Here is an 18,158-nt window from a genome sequence, read left to right on the forward strand (position 1 = left end):
CTCGAAGGTTTAGATATACAGAACTGATAATAGTTTTGTCACAGGTTCTAGAATTCAGCATTGGCTGATGTTGGAGAGGAACGATATTCCTCATGAATGCACCCGATATTGGGGTCTTTCTGCCAGTACCAAAGATAGGATTCCTAAAGAACATAAGCAGCACACCAGTTCTTCCGTGAGTTTAAAGACATGGTGCATCCTACTAGTCTGCACCCTTGAAGTCTACACCCTTGAAGAAAGTCTTCCATAAAGACAGTTACCTCTTTAGGAAGACTAGACTTCTAAAGGCACGCTGGATGTCCCAAGTCAGGAGTCACAAGAGGCACATCCAGTGTTGCCTACAGGACAATTCTTGCTATTCCTGAAGGCTACTTAGAGTTGGGACAATGTCATTCCAATATTAGGAGAAATATACTCAATTGAGCACTTAATCTAATCACAGATGGACAGCATGCGGCAAGTAAATAAAATTCAATAAAATAATTCAATAAATATTACTTAGCCACCCTGCTAGAATTTGGTTGCACAAACTCTGAACTTTGCCAAAACTGCAATATCCAAGCTGGGGTAGCATAATTCAGAAGGATAATGCTTGTCCATTCTGCACTGAAAAGTGCAGAATACTCAAAAAAAAAAAATTAAGAGGGTGTTTGGTTATTTTTGAACAAGATCCTGAGAAATCTTAGTCATCTTGATACACCTGCCAGACAGGAAGATAAGCTTTATTCCAAAGGGACACAACAAATTTATTCGGGATGACCATTACGAAGAAGTCAAATGTAGCGCTGAGGCTATTAAAGATGAAAATTAGTAGTGAAGACTAATTACAACCAAGAACTTCCACATCTCATCCTATGTTCATGAGATACAGCCAGCCTGGCCCTACCACACATGGGGCTGTCTGCCTCTGTTGCCACTGGGGTTGAAGTTACTGTGCTGTTTCTCAAGGAATACCAGGTTTCCCCCTCCATCGCTTAATGCATGTCAGGCTTTAAGTGTGCAGGGCATGGCTGGATACAAAGATGGACAAGTAAGAGTCAGAATGCACAGAGTCATTTTAGCCATTCTGAGGAGCAGGCATTGCTCTGAAAAATAAGAACCTATAGCAACATTTGGGTTGATATTTCATTAGGTGAGTACTATTGCATTAAAGAACAGACAAAGGCAGGGAGCATACATGACTAAATTATTATGGTTATTATCCCATCAGTAGAGCACAGTTGACGGGATAATGCAGATTGAGGGTGACGAGGGATAAAAATGGTACACCCAGGAAGATATGAAGGCCAAAGCGTCAAGGGCATCAAACGCTGGTTAACAGAACCAGTTGAGAGCTACGTGTTGGGGAGATTTGCAATAATGGATCCAAAGGAACTGTATAGTGCCTTCTAAGTGAATGAATAGCTGAGCTCAAAGTCAGTAATGGATGGTGAAAGATGTAATTATTGCAGTTTTTCCACAGAGACTTGCCCAAACAGAGCAGAGGTGGACTGGAAGGGCTGGTGCTGAAGGTGGTGGGCCTAATGGCTGAAAAGGTGTTCTGTAGAAGATGAGACTACAAGAGCAGCAGTGTGGATTCGGACCAAAGGTCCATCTAGCCCATGATCTTTGCTTTGACAGTTGCCAACAATGGATTCTGAAGGAGAAGTAAGAACAGGACAAACATGTAAGGTTTCTCCTCAGGACACTCTCCAAGCCTCCAACAAGCTGCATTTCACAGACTTCCTGAGGCAAAATTGGGACCGGTTATTTAATAGCCATTGATGGAGTCTTCTCCCATTCATTAGTTCCAGTGTTTTTTGAACCTCTGTAAACTTTTAGCATCCATAGCAGTTCCTGCAGCAAGGAATTGCACAGGTTAACTGTACAGTGTATGAAGAGCACTTCCTTTTGAACCTGGCTCCTAGTAGCTTCACATGATGCCCCATTATTTTCATATTGAAAGAGACTAACAGTCAATCCCTATTCATGCCTCTGTAGATCTTTTTCATATCACCCTTTGGCTGCCTCTTTTCCAGTCAGAAGAGTATTAGTCCAGTTAGTTGTTCCTTGTATGAAACACATCTTATACTTTTTCTTATCCTCATGTTCTTCTCCAAGCCTCTTTCAAGCTTTTTTAGAGGTGTGAGGAACGGAACTTCACACAGTATTCAACATCTGGATGTATCCTGGATTTCTACAGGAGCTTAAAGACATTCTCTGTTTTATTCTCTGTTTTTTTCATTCCTAATGTTCTCTTTGTCTTCACAACAACCACCAAGTACTAAGCTGACACTTGCATGGAACAATCTGTTATAATCACAAGATACAGTTTCTAAGTGGTAATGGACAAATCAGAGCCCATCACCTTAATGTAAAGAAATGACTGATTTTCCACGTGCATCTCCTTACAGTATTTAGTCTCATAAGGTTCTTCTGCAATGCTTCATAGCTGATCCTTGTCCTCATTACTTCAAATTAGTTAATGTATCGGAAAGCTCTAAAACATTACCAAGCACTCAGTTTCCATGTGCTTATTAAACATAGGGGACAGCATAGCTACCAGCACACACGCCTGCAGAACTACAGTCATCAGCTTCTTCCACTGTGAAAATCTGCCAGTTATTCCTACCATCTGCTTCTTATCTTCCAATAATTATTTATCCAGGAGCCTCCTTCTTATTCCGTGTCTTAGTTTCCCTAAAAGCCTTTGCTGAGGGACTTAGGTATTTTGGAAATTCAGCTGGACCCACCCAACTGATACATCTGTTGACTCCTTCACATCCACTTACTACACTCTGCATTAGTTTCTACCAACTTACTCCATACAGATTTTACAGCATACTGGTCTGGGCTTTTGTGGATGACTTGGAGCCCAGAGAAAAACTGCTATCACATCAGCCACCTTCCAGTGATTTTAAACAAGAGTTCATATACATAGTTAATAGTTCAACAATTTCATCCTCCACAACTCTTGGGTTAACAGCATCTGATCCTGGCAAATGATACTGTTGTCTGTCTACATCACCATCTCATCTACAGACGTTTCACCCGGAGACAGATGAAAGCACATAAAGAATTGCATTAATTTTTCTGCTATGAGTTTAGCTGCCCTAAGTGCATCTTTTAGACTTCAATTTTTTATAGGTCCTACAGATTGTCAGGCAAGCTTTCTGCTTCTAATGTGGCTGAAGAGAATCTATTATTAGGTTTTTTATAATTTTCAAGTTATTTCTCTTTTCCTCTTTTTACTACGTTTTTACATATTTTGAGCTTGTTCCTCTTTTTTCTCATTTTACCAAATTTTTTGCTTTTTTGGGATGCTTTCATATACTTTCTTACCCTTATGTTTAAGTATGCTGATATCCCTTTATAATTTTTCAAGTATTTCTTGAGAGGTACATTTGATCTTAACTCCTACTGTAGTGTCTTTAAATACCTTCATGCCAACTGCAAAGATATAACTCTTAGTTGCCCTCTCAGCTTCTTTTTAACAACCTTATTCGATTTCACCTAACTCCCCTTTCTGAATTAAAACACAACTGTGGACGACTTTTTGGCCTCTCTCTCAACATCTCTGCAGAAACAAAACACATTATTGTCACTGTTACAGAGCAGCTTTTCAAAAGCAGGATTTTGAATGAGGTCCTGGTAAAGGCCAAGGCCAGCATTGCTTCTCACCCTCTTGGTTCCCTGACTAGCAGCTCCCTGAAGTGTAATGGATGTAGTTGAACCTCCCCATAACCGCTGCATTTCCTGCCCCTTGATCTCCCGTAGCCCACAGAAGTTACCGGCCGGTTGAAGGCTCTGCAATGTCATGTGGACCCAAGATGTTCTACTCAGGTGTCTTCAGCAAGAGAAAGCTACAGCTGGTTTTCTCAGGGAAGGCTCAGCAGGGACCCGTCCCACAGGCATTCCCCAGTCTTTGTTTTATGGAGAAAGCAACCACAAAAGAGGCAGTCAGCGATGGAGCATGAAGACATGGGCTGGCACCAACTCAGGCCACAACTAGGTGCAAGTGTCAGAAATGGCATGCGGTGATTTCTCAACCAAGAACCTACACAAATTGTTTTGATGATCTTTTTTAACATTGGGCTTGTAAGAGCTGCATGTTGTACAAGTACATGGGGTTCGTCCATCACTTAGATATTTGCATCTCATGGAGGTATGTACTTTGTACAAAGTTTACAAACAACAGCTTTTGGTACAGCCATCTTCCTCTTGAGAGACGAAACGGAGGTCAGAGGTACTCTGAAGGAGATAATGGAACGACCAGATGATCATACAGAAGAATGGAGGAGAGCAAAGTGTTTGAGGCAAATGATGCCAGGCAACAGCCTAAACCATTTTGTGCACCGGCAGCGATCAAGAAGACCACATACAGAAAAATAACAAGAATAAACATTGTTCTGAGCAAAAAGGAAGATGAAAATGATAAAAGATAAAAGAAACAGACTTCGGAGAGTAGATGAGTAGAAAAAAATAGCTGAGTGGAACTATATGACCTGGGGCGTCTTACACTTATATGAATGAGACCAGATGAAATAGAGGGTAACGGGGAGGACAGAGACATTTTTGTGGCCCTAGGGAAATGTTTGGACAGAAGTCTCTGGCATTGACATTCAGGGACGTACATGCATGCACAGCATGGCTGCAAATGAGGGCTACCATTCAAATAAGACATTTATGGAACAGAGGGATAACTGAGGTACAGCATGACAAGTGGAAGAGGGGGAACTCTTTCTTATCTCTTCAGGATCTTTGTGAGGTTCCACTTATTTTGGAATAAAACCATCTTAGTAAATAAAAGTTAAGATAATTTTGCAAGTAACATGATTCAAGACTGAAGCAAGAACAGATATACATATGTCAGCTCTCTTACTACTTCAAAGCATAGTCAACATAGGGTTTCTGAAGTTGTATTTCTACACTGGATGGTGGTCTAAAGAGACTAACTTGCTAAGCATTAACCTCTCATTCAAATTGACATCCAGGAAGTTACAGGAATTGCCGCAATGCACTCTTTGTTATTTGACTTTCACATCCTTAGAGATGTTTTCTCTATTTAAAGAATCTGAAAGCAACATTTTTGTGCAGGATCCTGCACAAAATTCAACTAAGGAAAGAACCAACATCCTCCATTCACCACCTAGATGTCCTCAAGTTGTCTCTTCTGCTCTACCATGTGGCAATCACCCCAAATCGTTTTTCAGACAGTCTCTTCACTGCACCTGCTCTGCTCTGTTATTGGGCTTTTTGGCCTTTCTAAGGAAAACTGCTTCACGTCTGTAATAGGACTGGAGTGCTATTCATTTTTCATATCTGGATCCAATTCAATCCCAATGTCTTTCTCTCCGAGTTTCTGCAGTGTATGTAACCCTTCTACAGCGACGCACCAGCAGTCTTCAACAAATCCACCTAGCTGAACAAAGACCCCATGGAACAACAGCTGCTGAAGTGCTTTAGAAGTAGGAAGTCTAAATTCTATTCTTCCATGTAATTTTGGACTAGAATTCACATACCTTTTGTCAAAACAATAGCAAATTTAATCCTCAAACTGCTTTACTTACATTTGAAATTAACATGTCATAACTGAACTTGGTAAAAACCTTATAACGTGTTTCACAGAGTTTATGGCCAGAGGAATTAAGTCAGCTACCTAGTCAGAATTTCTGTATATGACAATCCATTCCATTTCTGCCACTATCCTGATACTGAGCACAGTAATACGCATTAGATCAACCCATTTGATCACTGGAGACCAAATTACTGAGATGGAGAACAAAAGAGAGATCAAAGGGCCACTAATGCCCTTAACTAGCCCCTTTAGGGTTAGGGAAGTGACGAGGTGAGAATACATCCGTTGATCTAGGCAGATGATTCATGTCTTAAGCTGCAGAGGAAGAAGATACACACCCAAAATTTCAGATAATTTGAACGGGGTGGCTGCAGGGGGGAAGAGAGTCTTCCACTTAAATCTGGCGATCTGCATGGGAGTAACTCGTACAACCTAAGCATATTCGAAACAACATTCTCTCTACTGCCTTTGAACGCTGACCTATATGTTTTAGTGCCTTGTTTCGAGGTAAGGCCAATCCCTGATGCTCCTAAAAAAAAGATTAAAAGGTCCCAAGACAACTCTTGGCCAACTCCCACCTGACCCGTGCTGGCAGCAAGCCCAAAGCTCCGAAGCATGAGATGTGATTACGATTCCTTAATGCAGACTGAAAGTGTTATGGGCAAATGAAAGGCAGTACAACACTTCCTGTTCTTTACAGTCAGTGAAACAAGGGAAAAATAAACAGATATTAGAAAAAAAAAGAATCACAGAACTCAAAGACAGAAGAGACCACCACGACCATCCACACCACTTACACCTACTTTATACCCTGTCCTCCTGTCTATATCTAATCTCAACATATAGAAGGGAGGGAAGCCCAACAGGGTGATAAAATATGAATGTGCATTGCTCGAGTGTGATATATACCCCTGTACTGAGGTTCAGCTTACAACTCTGCTTTGTTCATAAACCAAAATTTCATATATTTGACTCTTGGCAACCCCTGCAACACAGATTTTTATGATACTGAAGATAGACAGACCTGAAGATCAAACTACACTGCACGTTTTCCATTGCACTTATTTGTTACTTTTTTTCCTTTTAGGTTAAAATTTGCTTGTTTTCAGACTAAGTAAGACTTTTGGGGAAAGTCCACAGAAAGCTTTTAGGCATGTCTGAGAGCTCTATACATAGAAAAATACAGAGATATAATACATAAAAATGCATGTCAATTTTTGTCCAAAATAAAGTCTAATACAATAGAGTTCTCTTTGATCATACAAAGTTTGTGACGTTTGTATTACTTTGACAATTCTGAAAGTTTTCATTTAAAAATAATGAATTCACATGCAGTTCAGAATAGCCTTCCATAGTCTGTACAAAACACCTACCAAACCTTTAGTTTTACAGAGGCACAGAACAAAAAGTAATTTCTCTAATGGTTCAGAACCATTTCACCCACAAATCCAGCCTGGCTACAGCCAACAGGAACGACTGAGGCCCATTTCCCTTCTCCTGTAATCTCACCCCTCTGCCAGCTTATCTTTGGGAAATGTCCACTTGCTCCTTGGATATATTCCAGGACGGTTGTGCGTGGCCAGAAGTCCTCTGTTGACTGTCACTCACTCCAGCCCTGTTGATTTAGCCTTCTGACCATGTATCTTTGCTCTGCTGCAGTTGGGTTTGTTTCTCCTATTTATGCCTACCCCATGTAATTACTTGGGCCTCCAGATCTGTGATCTTTTTAGTACTGAAAATCTTCAATTCAGGATGGGTCTACGCCAACATGTATCATAAATAATTCTACTGGGACAACGACCAGCACCAGATGGTGCACTGGGGAGCTGGAAGATTTAGGTTTAAAGTCCTTCAAACTCCTTATTAAACAGAGAACTGTTTTCCGCCACACGTTTTCTGGGCACACCATGCAAAGCTCCAACTCAGCCTCTGCATATGCTCAAGAGAGCAATGGAAGTTCAGAAACAGCCTCTAAGCTCAGCTTTTTCTAGCAGCTAACTCTAGCTGAGACTCCCTGCTCTGCTTCTGGATTTTAATGGCTCACCTTTCAGATACACTCAAATCTATACTAATACTAATACCATACTAATCTACGCTGCAGGTTATACCATATACTATGCCAATCCTATACTAATACTATATGTCCAATTTTTAAAAGATCTGTTGGGCCCAAATGGTTTCTTGAACACTACTACATGTATTTGTACTGGGGTACTACCGCCTTTTTGATTCAATGCTTTGTATGTTTCCCAAGACTGCTTTTACTTTCCTGAGCGGTATCTATGTCACAACTAAAGATATTTTTTTTAAGCTGTAAGAGCCATTCGTCTCACTGTTTCACTTTAGTGCAATTTCCCGTTCTAAAGGTTAGTGTCAGAGTTCCACTTTTTGGTACTTAGGCAACGAATTTTATTATGCTGCAGTCAATACAAGTGGCTCAGTTATTGCCAGCTTTTGAGTCAGTTCTTGCACATTACTTAACACTAAGTCAAGAATATCTTTCTGTGTACTCTAGTATTAGCTGTTCCAAGAGGCAGAAATTGCTTCTTTGAACTTACTCTTATTGTGCTATCTGACCAGTTTATTCACAGGTAATTTAAGTCCCCATTATCATTTGGTTAGACTTTCCCACTTCTTTGATCTCTGTCAACATTATGCACTCAACATCCTTTTGTTGATCCAGGAGCTAGTAGTATAGAAGACTACTAATATATTTACTTTCTTATGGGTTGGGAGCGTAACCCTCTATAAGCAGTTAAGTAGGTAATTATAATTCTCCAATAGCACTATGCATTGCGACATTGGAAACACTCTCCATTTCCAGGATGATCATGTTGGGTTCATTGTAGCAATTTCAAGGGTTAATTATCATTGCTATTATGAACATGCACCACGAAAAGATTTCTGAATATATCCATGTTTGATTTGCAACTTCTGAATTGTACACAACACCTAAAAAATGATGATTCAGGATCCTCCTCTAATTCTCACTCATTCCACCCTAAATAGAAGACTGACTTTAAAAATAATGGGTTTTAAATAATTTATTTCTTTTGGCGGAGAGGAAAGAGGATAATCCTTGCTTTTGGGGTTCAGAGCCTTTAGGGAGCTTGTTCTGTGTTCTCAAGGTTTTTTCCTGCAGTCATAAGTTAAAACAATGCACTCAGTGGGTAAATGAAATTTGACTTTCTCCTACAATCACCTAACTATGTAACTGCTAAGATTACACGGAAATGAAACAAAGTATTGTGAGACTTGCGATAAAACAATGCGTGTTGGGAAAACTGATTATATACTTCTGCCTGCTAAATAAGAACTGTTCCACTGTTCTACATAGCTACATGTTTTTTCTACACGTAGGCATGCAAAGTGATCGGTGGTTGATGATGCTTTGCCTTCTCTATAGTTAATACAGTAGTTTATCTATCTCTTTTTAAATATCATTGTTTGGGACTTTTCCCAAACTTTTAACATTATTTCCAAAATTCTAGCCCCAGAACTAGAGACTGTAACGATCCCAGCCACACCACACATACTAACAGTATCATCCTTTCCCTTGTATACAAGATTGGGGTTATATACACTCAAATAAAGAGATACTAATGCTCAGTTTTAATTATGTATGCTTGTATATACATTTTACTAAAAAAAACTTCAAGTGCTGAACTATTTCTCAAAGAAAAAGTTTTCTTCTTCCACAATTAGATTTGCATGTGAATTCTGTCATAATTCAATTTGGAAAAACCTTAAATCTCCTTCTCTCAAGTCTCTACAGTGGCTCTTTTCTTTCCAAGATGTTCCTTATTTTCCTATCTGTCTTCAAACCAACATCATCAACCCTCTCCAGTATCAGGTGGAGACTGAGACATGCGCAAGAAGGAAACCAAGATTTATTCCTCAAAAATCAGCTAACAGAACAGCAAAAATATCAAAAGTGGAGGCTGTAAAAATTGCATTAGCAATCATATTAAAGGGAGTTGATCTGCAAACAGCTAGAGGAATTGCAATTCGGAGGGCATGCTGAATCCTTAGCAGCTCATGGATTGCCCGTTATCAGTAAGATCCAAACAGGTTCTTTCCAACCTACTTGTCTAAAAGGTTTGGTTCTTCCATCTTTAATACAGGGCCATTTTCTGACTTCCCTGGGACTTTTTTCAGAAGTCCAGGCTACTGCAGTAAGCTAAACAGAGATCTAAACTTCCAGTCATTTGGAAACTGCAAACTAGTTCACAACACTACTTCTCCTGTATTAAGCAACAGTTAATGCTGAGAGCATGTGCTATCTGAACAAGCTTGAGCTCTGAACAAGCTTGAAGATGATTTCTGTAGAAAGTCTAAGGTGTTGGGGTTTTGACCTGTAAAGTCTTAAGTGGCTCTGCCTACTTGAGAAATTCCTCTCCCTTTGCATCATACTGCATCGTGCGGAGTGCCAGAGGTAACGCTGCCTGGGTTAAACTGAAAGGGGTGGACAGCAGGCAGGTCCCAGGCAGCTGCCTAGCATCTACCTGCTCACCCACCACTGTTCAGTGAGCTGCAAAACTGAAAATCCAGAGATTTCCCAGAAGAACCGGTCACAGGGGCAAGGAGTGTGAGAAGGAATTCGACATTGGGGTTCTTTTATTATAGATAAAGAAGATATTTTTAAAATTAGCTTCTAAAAATGTAGCACACTATGATCAAAGTCCATTTCTGTAGATGATCCTAGAGAATATGGCAGGGAGAAATGAAACCAAGAAAATGTTCACGTAGAAGTACATTTGGTGAGGCTCCATCACTTACGTGCAGGATTTTCTGTATTAAATTAAGAGTGTATTTCTAAAAATACATTGACCAGAACACTACGAAGATAATTATAAGTTAAAGAGAACTTTACTTGAATATAGGGCTAACTCTGCACTACTTATCCTTAAGCAATCTTATTATACCACTGAACTAAGAGAGCATTACTTTGAAAACAGGACTGGGCCATCCACTCTTCCAAGCTAAGCTCTGCAGTTTGTGTTCTCCTGTGATGGGCATGAGGGCTGACTGCATCTTACAGGGTCTGACATATCCAAGAAGACCTATCCAAAAATGGTGTAAAAACTAGAGACTTCTTAACTCATTAACTGTAAAGATAATCATGTTATATACCTAAATTACATATAAAGAATCAATTGTGCAGGTATGTGTGAACAAGCTTAAGTTTATTTAAATAAGAGTTCCAATGACATCAAAGTTAAGCACGTGACCTAACGTTTTTGCAAGATTAGGATGTTGACAACGCCATGTAAAATGAGATGTCCCAATAAAGCCTAATTCAGGTGTATTTAACAACCGACTATCTAAATGCCAACTAAAAATAGTTCCTCCCATTAATTTCTTACTTATTTTGTACCTTAACAGTTATGGCTCTGTTTCCCATGTTGTCTTTCCAGAAGCAGGAACCCACTGCAGGATCAGGACCCAAACAATTTTAAATGGCATTTTATATTCCGAGTTTCAATATGTAGCGGCAGAATTAGAAACTACACCGTAAGATATACACAAGAGGTCATAGGTACACTTGACTAAGCTTTCCCAGCGCACAGTGCCTGGCACGGGGCAAACATCCTGCTGCAGAAGGCACAGCCTGACCCCCCGATCCCAACATTGCCATCTGAAACCAGACCCGGATCATTCTCCGCACTGGATTCAGTGGGATACAGAACAAGAACAATCACCTGCGCACACACAGTGGTGGAATCAAGGCCTAAAAACATATACAGTGCAGGTCAGTATCTGTGTACACAAACTCAACAGATTAGATTAGTGTTTCCCCAACCCTCTCCATTTTGAGGATGATTTTTAAAGGATGAAGTCCATTTGTAAATCTGACAGTATTCACAGCTTAGTATTCAAAACGTCTCGTTTGTGCTGCTGTGACGGCAGGCGATACAAAAATCCCACTTCGTATCACTGCATTTGGTTAAAAACGTCCACACATCACACAATAGAGGTTATCATCTTTTCCTTTCAAAAAGGTCCACGCTCTATACTTTGTGCTCAGTTGCAACACCACTGTAGTTTTTGTAAGGAATAAATATTGACTTTCCTGGACATTGCCTCACGACAGAACAGGACCTTGAGTACATTTGTCTAAGATATTTTTTTAGCCTGGTAATATAATTTTATAGCATAGCTTTCGTTCTGAGTAGTTCAAAAGGCATGGAAAAACAGGCTTTATAAATGTCACAAATTGCCCATTTTCATTTTCAGACAGGTGACCGTGTTCTAAAGCTGGCTCAACTGTATTTCTTTTCCTATAAACAATACAAAATTTATTACTTTAATTTAAATTTAAGTAACTTGTCTACAAGTTTAATTAAGATTACAACTTACCACATTTGGAAAGTCAAGACTGGAAAAAGCCATACAAAAATTAAGATTAATATTAATGCAGGCTATTTTGTCATTTTTTTGTTTTCAAGAATAAAGCACATGACTGCCAAGCAAATTACCAACAGAAATGAGAGAGCAGACACTAGGTCTCAAGAAACTGAGCTCAAAACTTAGCATATGCAGGAGATGGGTCTGTTCACCGAATAGCTCAACTCTGTCTCTTAGGTGCATCTGTACCTCATGGCGAGATGTTCAGATGCTCTCTCCTTAGTAAAGGTCAGAAACCAGCATTAATTTCACTTATAAAAATATGTGGTGGTGGCACCACAGGAACCACCGTATGGGTAAAATTCAACTTTCAGGCACAGGCAATACACAGGACAACAACTAGCAGGCTCAGTAATTCTGGTGGGCAAAGTCTGGATGTGTATTTTAGCTGTAACAGAACCCCAGCTATCAGCAGAAGTGTGTAGAAAACCTTATGGATTTCACCAAAAAAAAAAAAAAAAAAAAAAATCATGTTTTCTGTCAGATGTTTAGTGTCCCAACACGTGACTCTATACACTCAGCTTTATACCATCAATTAAGATACACAATAATCTTCATGGGATCAACCGACCACATCCAAAATTCAACATTAATACGTGCACAGCTACAGATTGTGACCGAATGAAGAATCAACCATTTGCACGATCCCTTCTGCCTCAGAACAGCGTGCAGGGCTGGGGGGCAGGAACACAAAGGAACAAAACACACAGGTGGACAGCTCGCATTAAAAAATGCCTCGTTGCTTTGGTTATAAATCTGCAGTCGGGAAATAAAATCAAATGCATTGCGCTGGGAGCTGAAGCAGCAAGGAGAGAAAAGAGGGGAGAGGATAGGAGTGGGAAGGTAAGGCAAACGGAGTTGGATAAAATACAGCTGCTCCTACCTGGAGCAGTTTTCCTTCGGCTGGAGTCACCTCAGCAACGTTTGCGAACTCCCCTTCCAGTATGATCGGCTCCACTTTCAGGGGGATCACCCTGATGATGGCTTTCTGCGCCGCCGACCTCTCCGACTCGACCGCCGCCGCCAGCACCAGCCCTGTATGGCCAAGTCCTGCCTGCAGGGTCGCCATGAGCAGCCAAGGCCAGAGGACAGCCAGCTGCAGCTGGGGGCCAGCACTCATGCTACCAGCTGCAGCAGCGGGCTCCGGCCACACATACCGCTCAGGAACGCGTCCTCACCCTGCGGCGGGCTCCAGCCGTCGGCAAAGCTCGTCGGGTTTCCGAGCGTGCGGTCCCAGCGACGGGGAGGCGGGAGAGAGAGGAGAGAGGGGCTTGGTCACCGCCAGCGCTGCTTACCGGACAACTTCTCCGGTTCTCGCCATCACCGTTTCTCTTCCTTGGTGCCACGTGCTCAAAGGCCGCTGGGAGCTCAAAGGCATATTTTAAACAAACAAACTAAAAAAAAAATCCTAAATTATGAGTCCCTCCTCCAGCAGATAAATCCGGAAAGATCAGCGAAACAGGTTGCAAGCAAGAAATCAGTTCAGATATACAGGAACACGAGGGAGCATTAGGAACTCGTCAGTCCCACAGAGATGAGGCGCAGGGAGATCTCCCCATGGATGTGGTGTCCTCGTGTCTCCTGCCCAAGAGTTACGAAGGTCCACAGGTTCAAAACATCCATCTCAAATACCCTTGACAGACACCTCACCTTCTTCCCAGCATTGCCCACAAGATAAGCTCAAGCTCTTCACCTTGAATGTTATCTGCAACTATCGGTATCCTTCTCAGAAATTATGCAGGAGGTATTTCTTGAATTTATGGTGAAAAGAAAGTCTGCTTCTGTACCGTTCCTTTCCAAATCGAGTTGATCCCTTCCATCCTTCTCGTGCCAGAAGTGCTTCATTCAAGTTTGGAGATCAACTTTACTTTTTCCTAGCAATCCATGTTCAGAGTCTGACTCCGGGTGCAGTTCTCGAGGATAATTAATAAAGCACAGAGCTTCTCTTCATAGTTTCAAGTTCCCAGGAAATAAAAAGGCCCCAAAACACTTTAAAAGTTTAGACGCCAAGCCAAACAGGTATCAAGCAAAAAGTTACAGCATATCTGGTTTCTCTTACGCTATTTCTGTGCACGCCTGAGTTCCGGTATGACCACTTCCAAGCACATATCAAGAAGATCCCGACTAAAGGCCCCACAAAATAAAATATGAAGTTCCATGGTCTGCCCAAAGGTCACATGAAACGTATCGAGGAGTCTTCATAACTGGGAGAATTTAGACAGAGGATATTTTCAGTTAAACCCGAAGTTACACTGATCACACAGCTATGAGGAGAAAAAGTGATTAAAAAAAAAAAAGAAAAAAGATCTGCAAACCTGTTAAGCAGTGTGCCTGCTGGAGTCCGCAGGGGCCGGGACGGATGGAAATGTTGCTGTAAATCCTATGCAAAAGTTATCTCCAGTAGCTTAAGAAAACCGTGTGGGTCTGATGATGTTTGGTTTTGGTCTTTTAAAAAAAAAAATTTTAAAAAATTGGTATTTATAATAAAAAAATATTAAAAAAAAGAGAAAGAAATCTCTCTTGCACACACTCAGCAGGCAGGTAGGTGCGAGTGGAGCTCCACAGCCCGAAAGAGAATCCAGCAAGATCAAAGGGAGAAAATTACTGCAGACAGAAAGCTCCTGGGGCAGGCATGGCTGAAAGTGAAGTGTCCGCATGTAATCTACAGACCTGAGAAAGAACCCAAAAACACTTCGGAAAAACTCCTTTAAAATACCAAAGTCTCTCCTCTCGCTACAGCGAACGCAATTATCGGCTCTAAGCGCAGGGAGCACGAAGGAAAATAAAACCTGGAACATCAGCAGCGACCCGGCAGCGAAGCCCGGCAGGCTGCCTGACCATTATCGGGTAGGCGAACCACTCCAGCAGGCGCAGGGGCTGCCAGCCGCCGGACAGCCCCGAGAGCTTCTGCGGAAACGCCTTTCTTCCAGAAAAAATAAAACCAACAAGCAATACTTCAGCTCGACCCCCGGAGAAGGCAGGCTGCGGCTGGCCGTGTCCTCCCCCGGGACGGCCGGCGCTCTCCTACCTGCTGACACAAAGTGAGGGTGGAGCAGCCGGAGCCGCCGCCCCCCCGCGGGGCCGGGACCGCGGGCTCCCCCTCCCGCCCCGTCGCCCGCCTGCAGCGCGGCCCGGCGGCGGCTCCCGGTGCCCGGGCCTGGCGAGGGTGGCGGGGCGCAGCGGCATGGCACCGAACGCCCGGGGCGGCGGGGGGGGGGGGAAGGAGCCAGCGCCAGCCCGGGCGGAGGGCGGCCAGCCGGGCGTCCCCGGCGGCTCCCCGCGCCGGAGCGGCCCGAAGGATCGCAGCCGGGTGTCTCCGGCCCCGGGAAGGGCTCTGGCCGTTTCACGCGCTGCCTTTCTTCGGCTCTCGCTAATTTAGATTCAGTAGCCCTTTTCGAGTTGCTACTGCGAGGAGGTTTCAGGTCAGGCTGATGTCAGAGGTCTGGAATTCAACTGTTCTTCTCCTCTGACATCACTGAGAGGTGAATAATGCTATAGGTCAGACCTATAACCTCCAAGTAAGGTTGCAACTGGAAATCTGTAAATCGGCATGTGATGGAGTGGTGCTTCAAGAGGGCACTCAGAAATTAATGCAAAAACAATGCACCGTGCGCAGAAAGCGTATGATCCGTCCAGCCGTTTTGGGAGTCGTTCGCTGTCGCTCCCCCTGCTCGTGGAAAAGCGCAGGAAAAAGTTCAGGAAAGTTGCAGGAAAAGTTCAGGAAAGCGAACAGATTAACGAGGGGTTTTTTGTTACACATGCAACCAAACTAATCCCTGGAGTCACTCCACAGAAATTAATAAATTCCGCAAACGAAGCATTGGTCCACTTTTTTTTAAACTTGTCCCTGTGGTAATGGTTGTTTGTTGATAAAAGTGTCAGCAAGAACTAGTGAAACATGAAGCATTTTTTTCAACTATGATACTCTATCATTTGTAATTTAAAACACAGAAAAATATAAGTGCAACACCCATTTCAGTTTTAAAAGTTTAATTTATTGCAGATTGCTGCAACCATGCTGCCTAAGCAGGGGTATAAAAGAACATCCTCGAGGTAAACCAAATCCCACTCTGTTCCCATTAACAAGAATATAGTTAAAAACGTCTTGTTACAGAAGTTACTTCTTATTATTTACTGACTGAACTACATCCACGTTAAGGTGCTGAAATGCTAGACATTCAATCTAGAGTTACCTGAGACTTGTGAGGCCTTGTGCAATATTATACTGATTTCCTAAAGCAGCAAGTACCCTTTCTCCTGTGCTCTCTCACAGTATGTCGGTGAGTTCGTTAAGAATAAGTAGAGTTTACATGCACGTGTATTCTGAAAGTGCTGTACTGCAGGAGATCCAGCTCCATAACCTTTTAAAATTAGCATATTAAAAAATTTTAATACTAAGATTTCATCATTTGTCTTTAGAATCATAGAGCATTAAGACACTAAGGCTCCCCTAACTTAAATCTCCACAAGTATCAAATCTTTTGGTGGTAAACAGGAGCAAGAAAAGTAAGCTAAGAAGTTCCCTTTGTATTTTATTTGAATTAAAGAGGTAGCAGCTCCAGTTTGATATGGCTGAATTCCTGTGATCTCCACCTCCTCACACCTTGAAACCAGGAAGGCAAGACCGATGCTCTCAAACCCTGTCACTATTAACGGCACAAACTACCACAGGACGTACAGACCGTCCACGATCTCCACAGCATGTTATCCAACGGTCTCAAGCCACATCAGCTGGGGAGCACAAAACCAAACTCAGGTGACAAAGCTGCAGCAATATTATCAAACATCTTTTCCTTTTAACTACCTGAATACTCTCATTCATGTAGAAATGCTTTCTACATTGTTTCATTTGAGGAGGAGCATTGGAACGTAAGCACCTAGCCTTTCACTATTCACGTGAGCTGGAATTGCACTGTACATATGTAACATACGATAAAGAATAACAAATCCGAGGACAGTCAGTATGGTAACACTCTCTCTCGCCCTACCTAAAAGCATCCTCAGATTGCATTTGTCTAGTTTGGACTGCTGGTGAATAATGAAAGGTTTCGCCTCAGTTCATCCTACCGCTCCGTGTTCGCTTAGGACATCCTGACCATAGCTAGAAGCTACACAAAGCTCTGGAGCACATAACTGAGGTGGTCCTGATAAATTCTCTCTGCTCCTTTCTTGTGCATTTTGCTCAGGGCTTGCTCTATCTAATTATAAAAGCAGTATGAACATGCATGAAGCAATTAAATTTCTGTTTTAAGTGCTCTTCCACATGTATTTCCCTAACACCACAAATACAGAATGTGCCCCTTTTATCCTTCAAACAGTATTTTAACATAAATACAAATGCATTGCTATTAAAAACTTAAGATCTACTATCAATATAAATACAATCATATTTTAAAAGTTAAAAATTTACACTGAAGACCTATTGAAAACAAAGTACTAAAATAACAAATAACTTACCATTACAGATACCATTAGAATCAAAAGAAAATTATTAAAACAGAAGAATTCTCCATTAATGTAAAAGCTCAGCAGCTGTCATATGTAATGGATACCCACCAGAAAGGATACACTTGCTGCTGAAACAGAGCCTTGGTTTAGGAGGAAGAGCATTTCCTGGTTAATCACTCAGAAAATTAGCTCATCTTTCCTATAGCTGCTCTCCTGAAATCCCTGACCCATTCAGACCTAGAATCTTGTGACTCTCCTACGCTGTTGTTTCATACACAATTCCCAGTAAAGGGCCACAGTATGACTTCAAGCCAGGACAGTGAGAGCATACTGTAGCTTCCAACAATGTTAAATAAAAAGATTCCAAATACAGCACTAAAAACAGTTTGCTTCCCAGTAAGAAAGTTTTGAGAAAGTTTTTAAGGCTTCCTGTTTACAAAAAGTTCAGACTTCCCATATCTAAAGAATACAAGCAGCTAAGTAATTACTTCATATTAAATACGCTGACCACTAGATGCTTTATAACTTGACAGGTAGAAAATGTAATGGAAGAGGTGTAAAAAATGGTGCGACTAATACCCTACAAAGTTAAAATGAAAGCAAAAAAATTGAGGTGGGTTTTTTTTTAAAAAACACAGTTGAAATGATCCAAAGTGCCTGTTGTGTGCAAAGCACTGCCGCTGGAGTCTGACAAGGGAACCCAGCTGGCAGCTGCTGCACATTTTCACATACTTGTCACCCACTT

General features: G+C 41.7%; 1 protein-coding gene across 1 annotated transcript in view; it reads right to left on the minus strand.

Moving 5' to 3' along the window:
• Window positions 1-13,085, minus strand: part of RNF43 (ring finger protein 43) — a 58,673-nt gene extending 45,588 nt beyond the window's left edge. The window contains 1 exon segment of the mRNA XM_050909112.1: window positions 12,849-13,085. Within this exon segment, the coding sequence (XP_050765069.1) occupies window positions 12,849-13,085 (237 nt within the window).
• Between the last annotated feature and the right edge of the window lie 5,073 nt (window positions 13,086-18,158).

The sequence above is a fragment of the Gymnogyps californianus genome, chromosome 20, assembly GCF_018139145.2.
Source record: "Gymnogyps californianus isolate 813 chromosome 20, ASM1813914v2, whole genome shotgun sequence".
Classification (NCBI taxonomy): domain Eukaryota; kingdom Metazoa; phylum Chordata; class Aves; order Accipitriformes; family Cathartidae; genus Gymnogyps; species Gymnogyps californianus.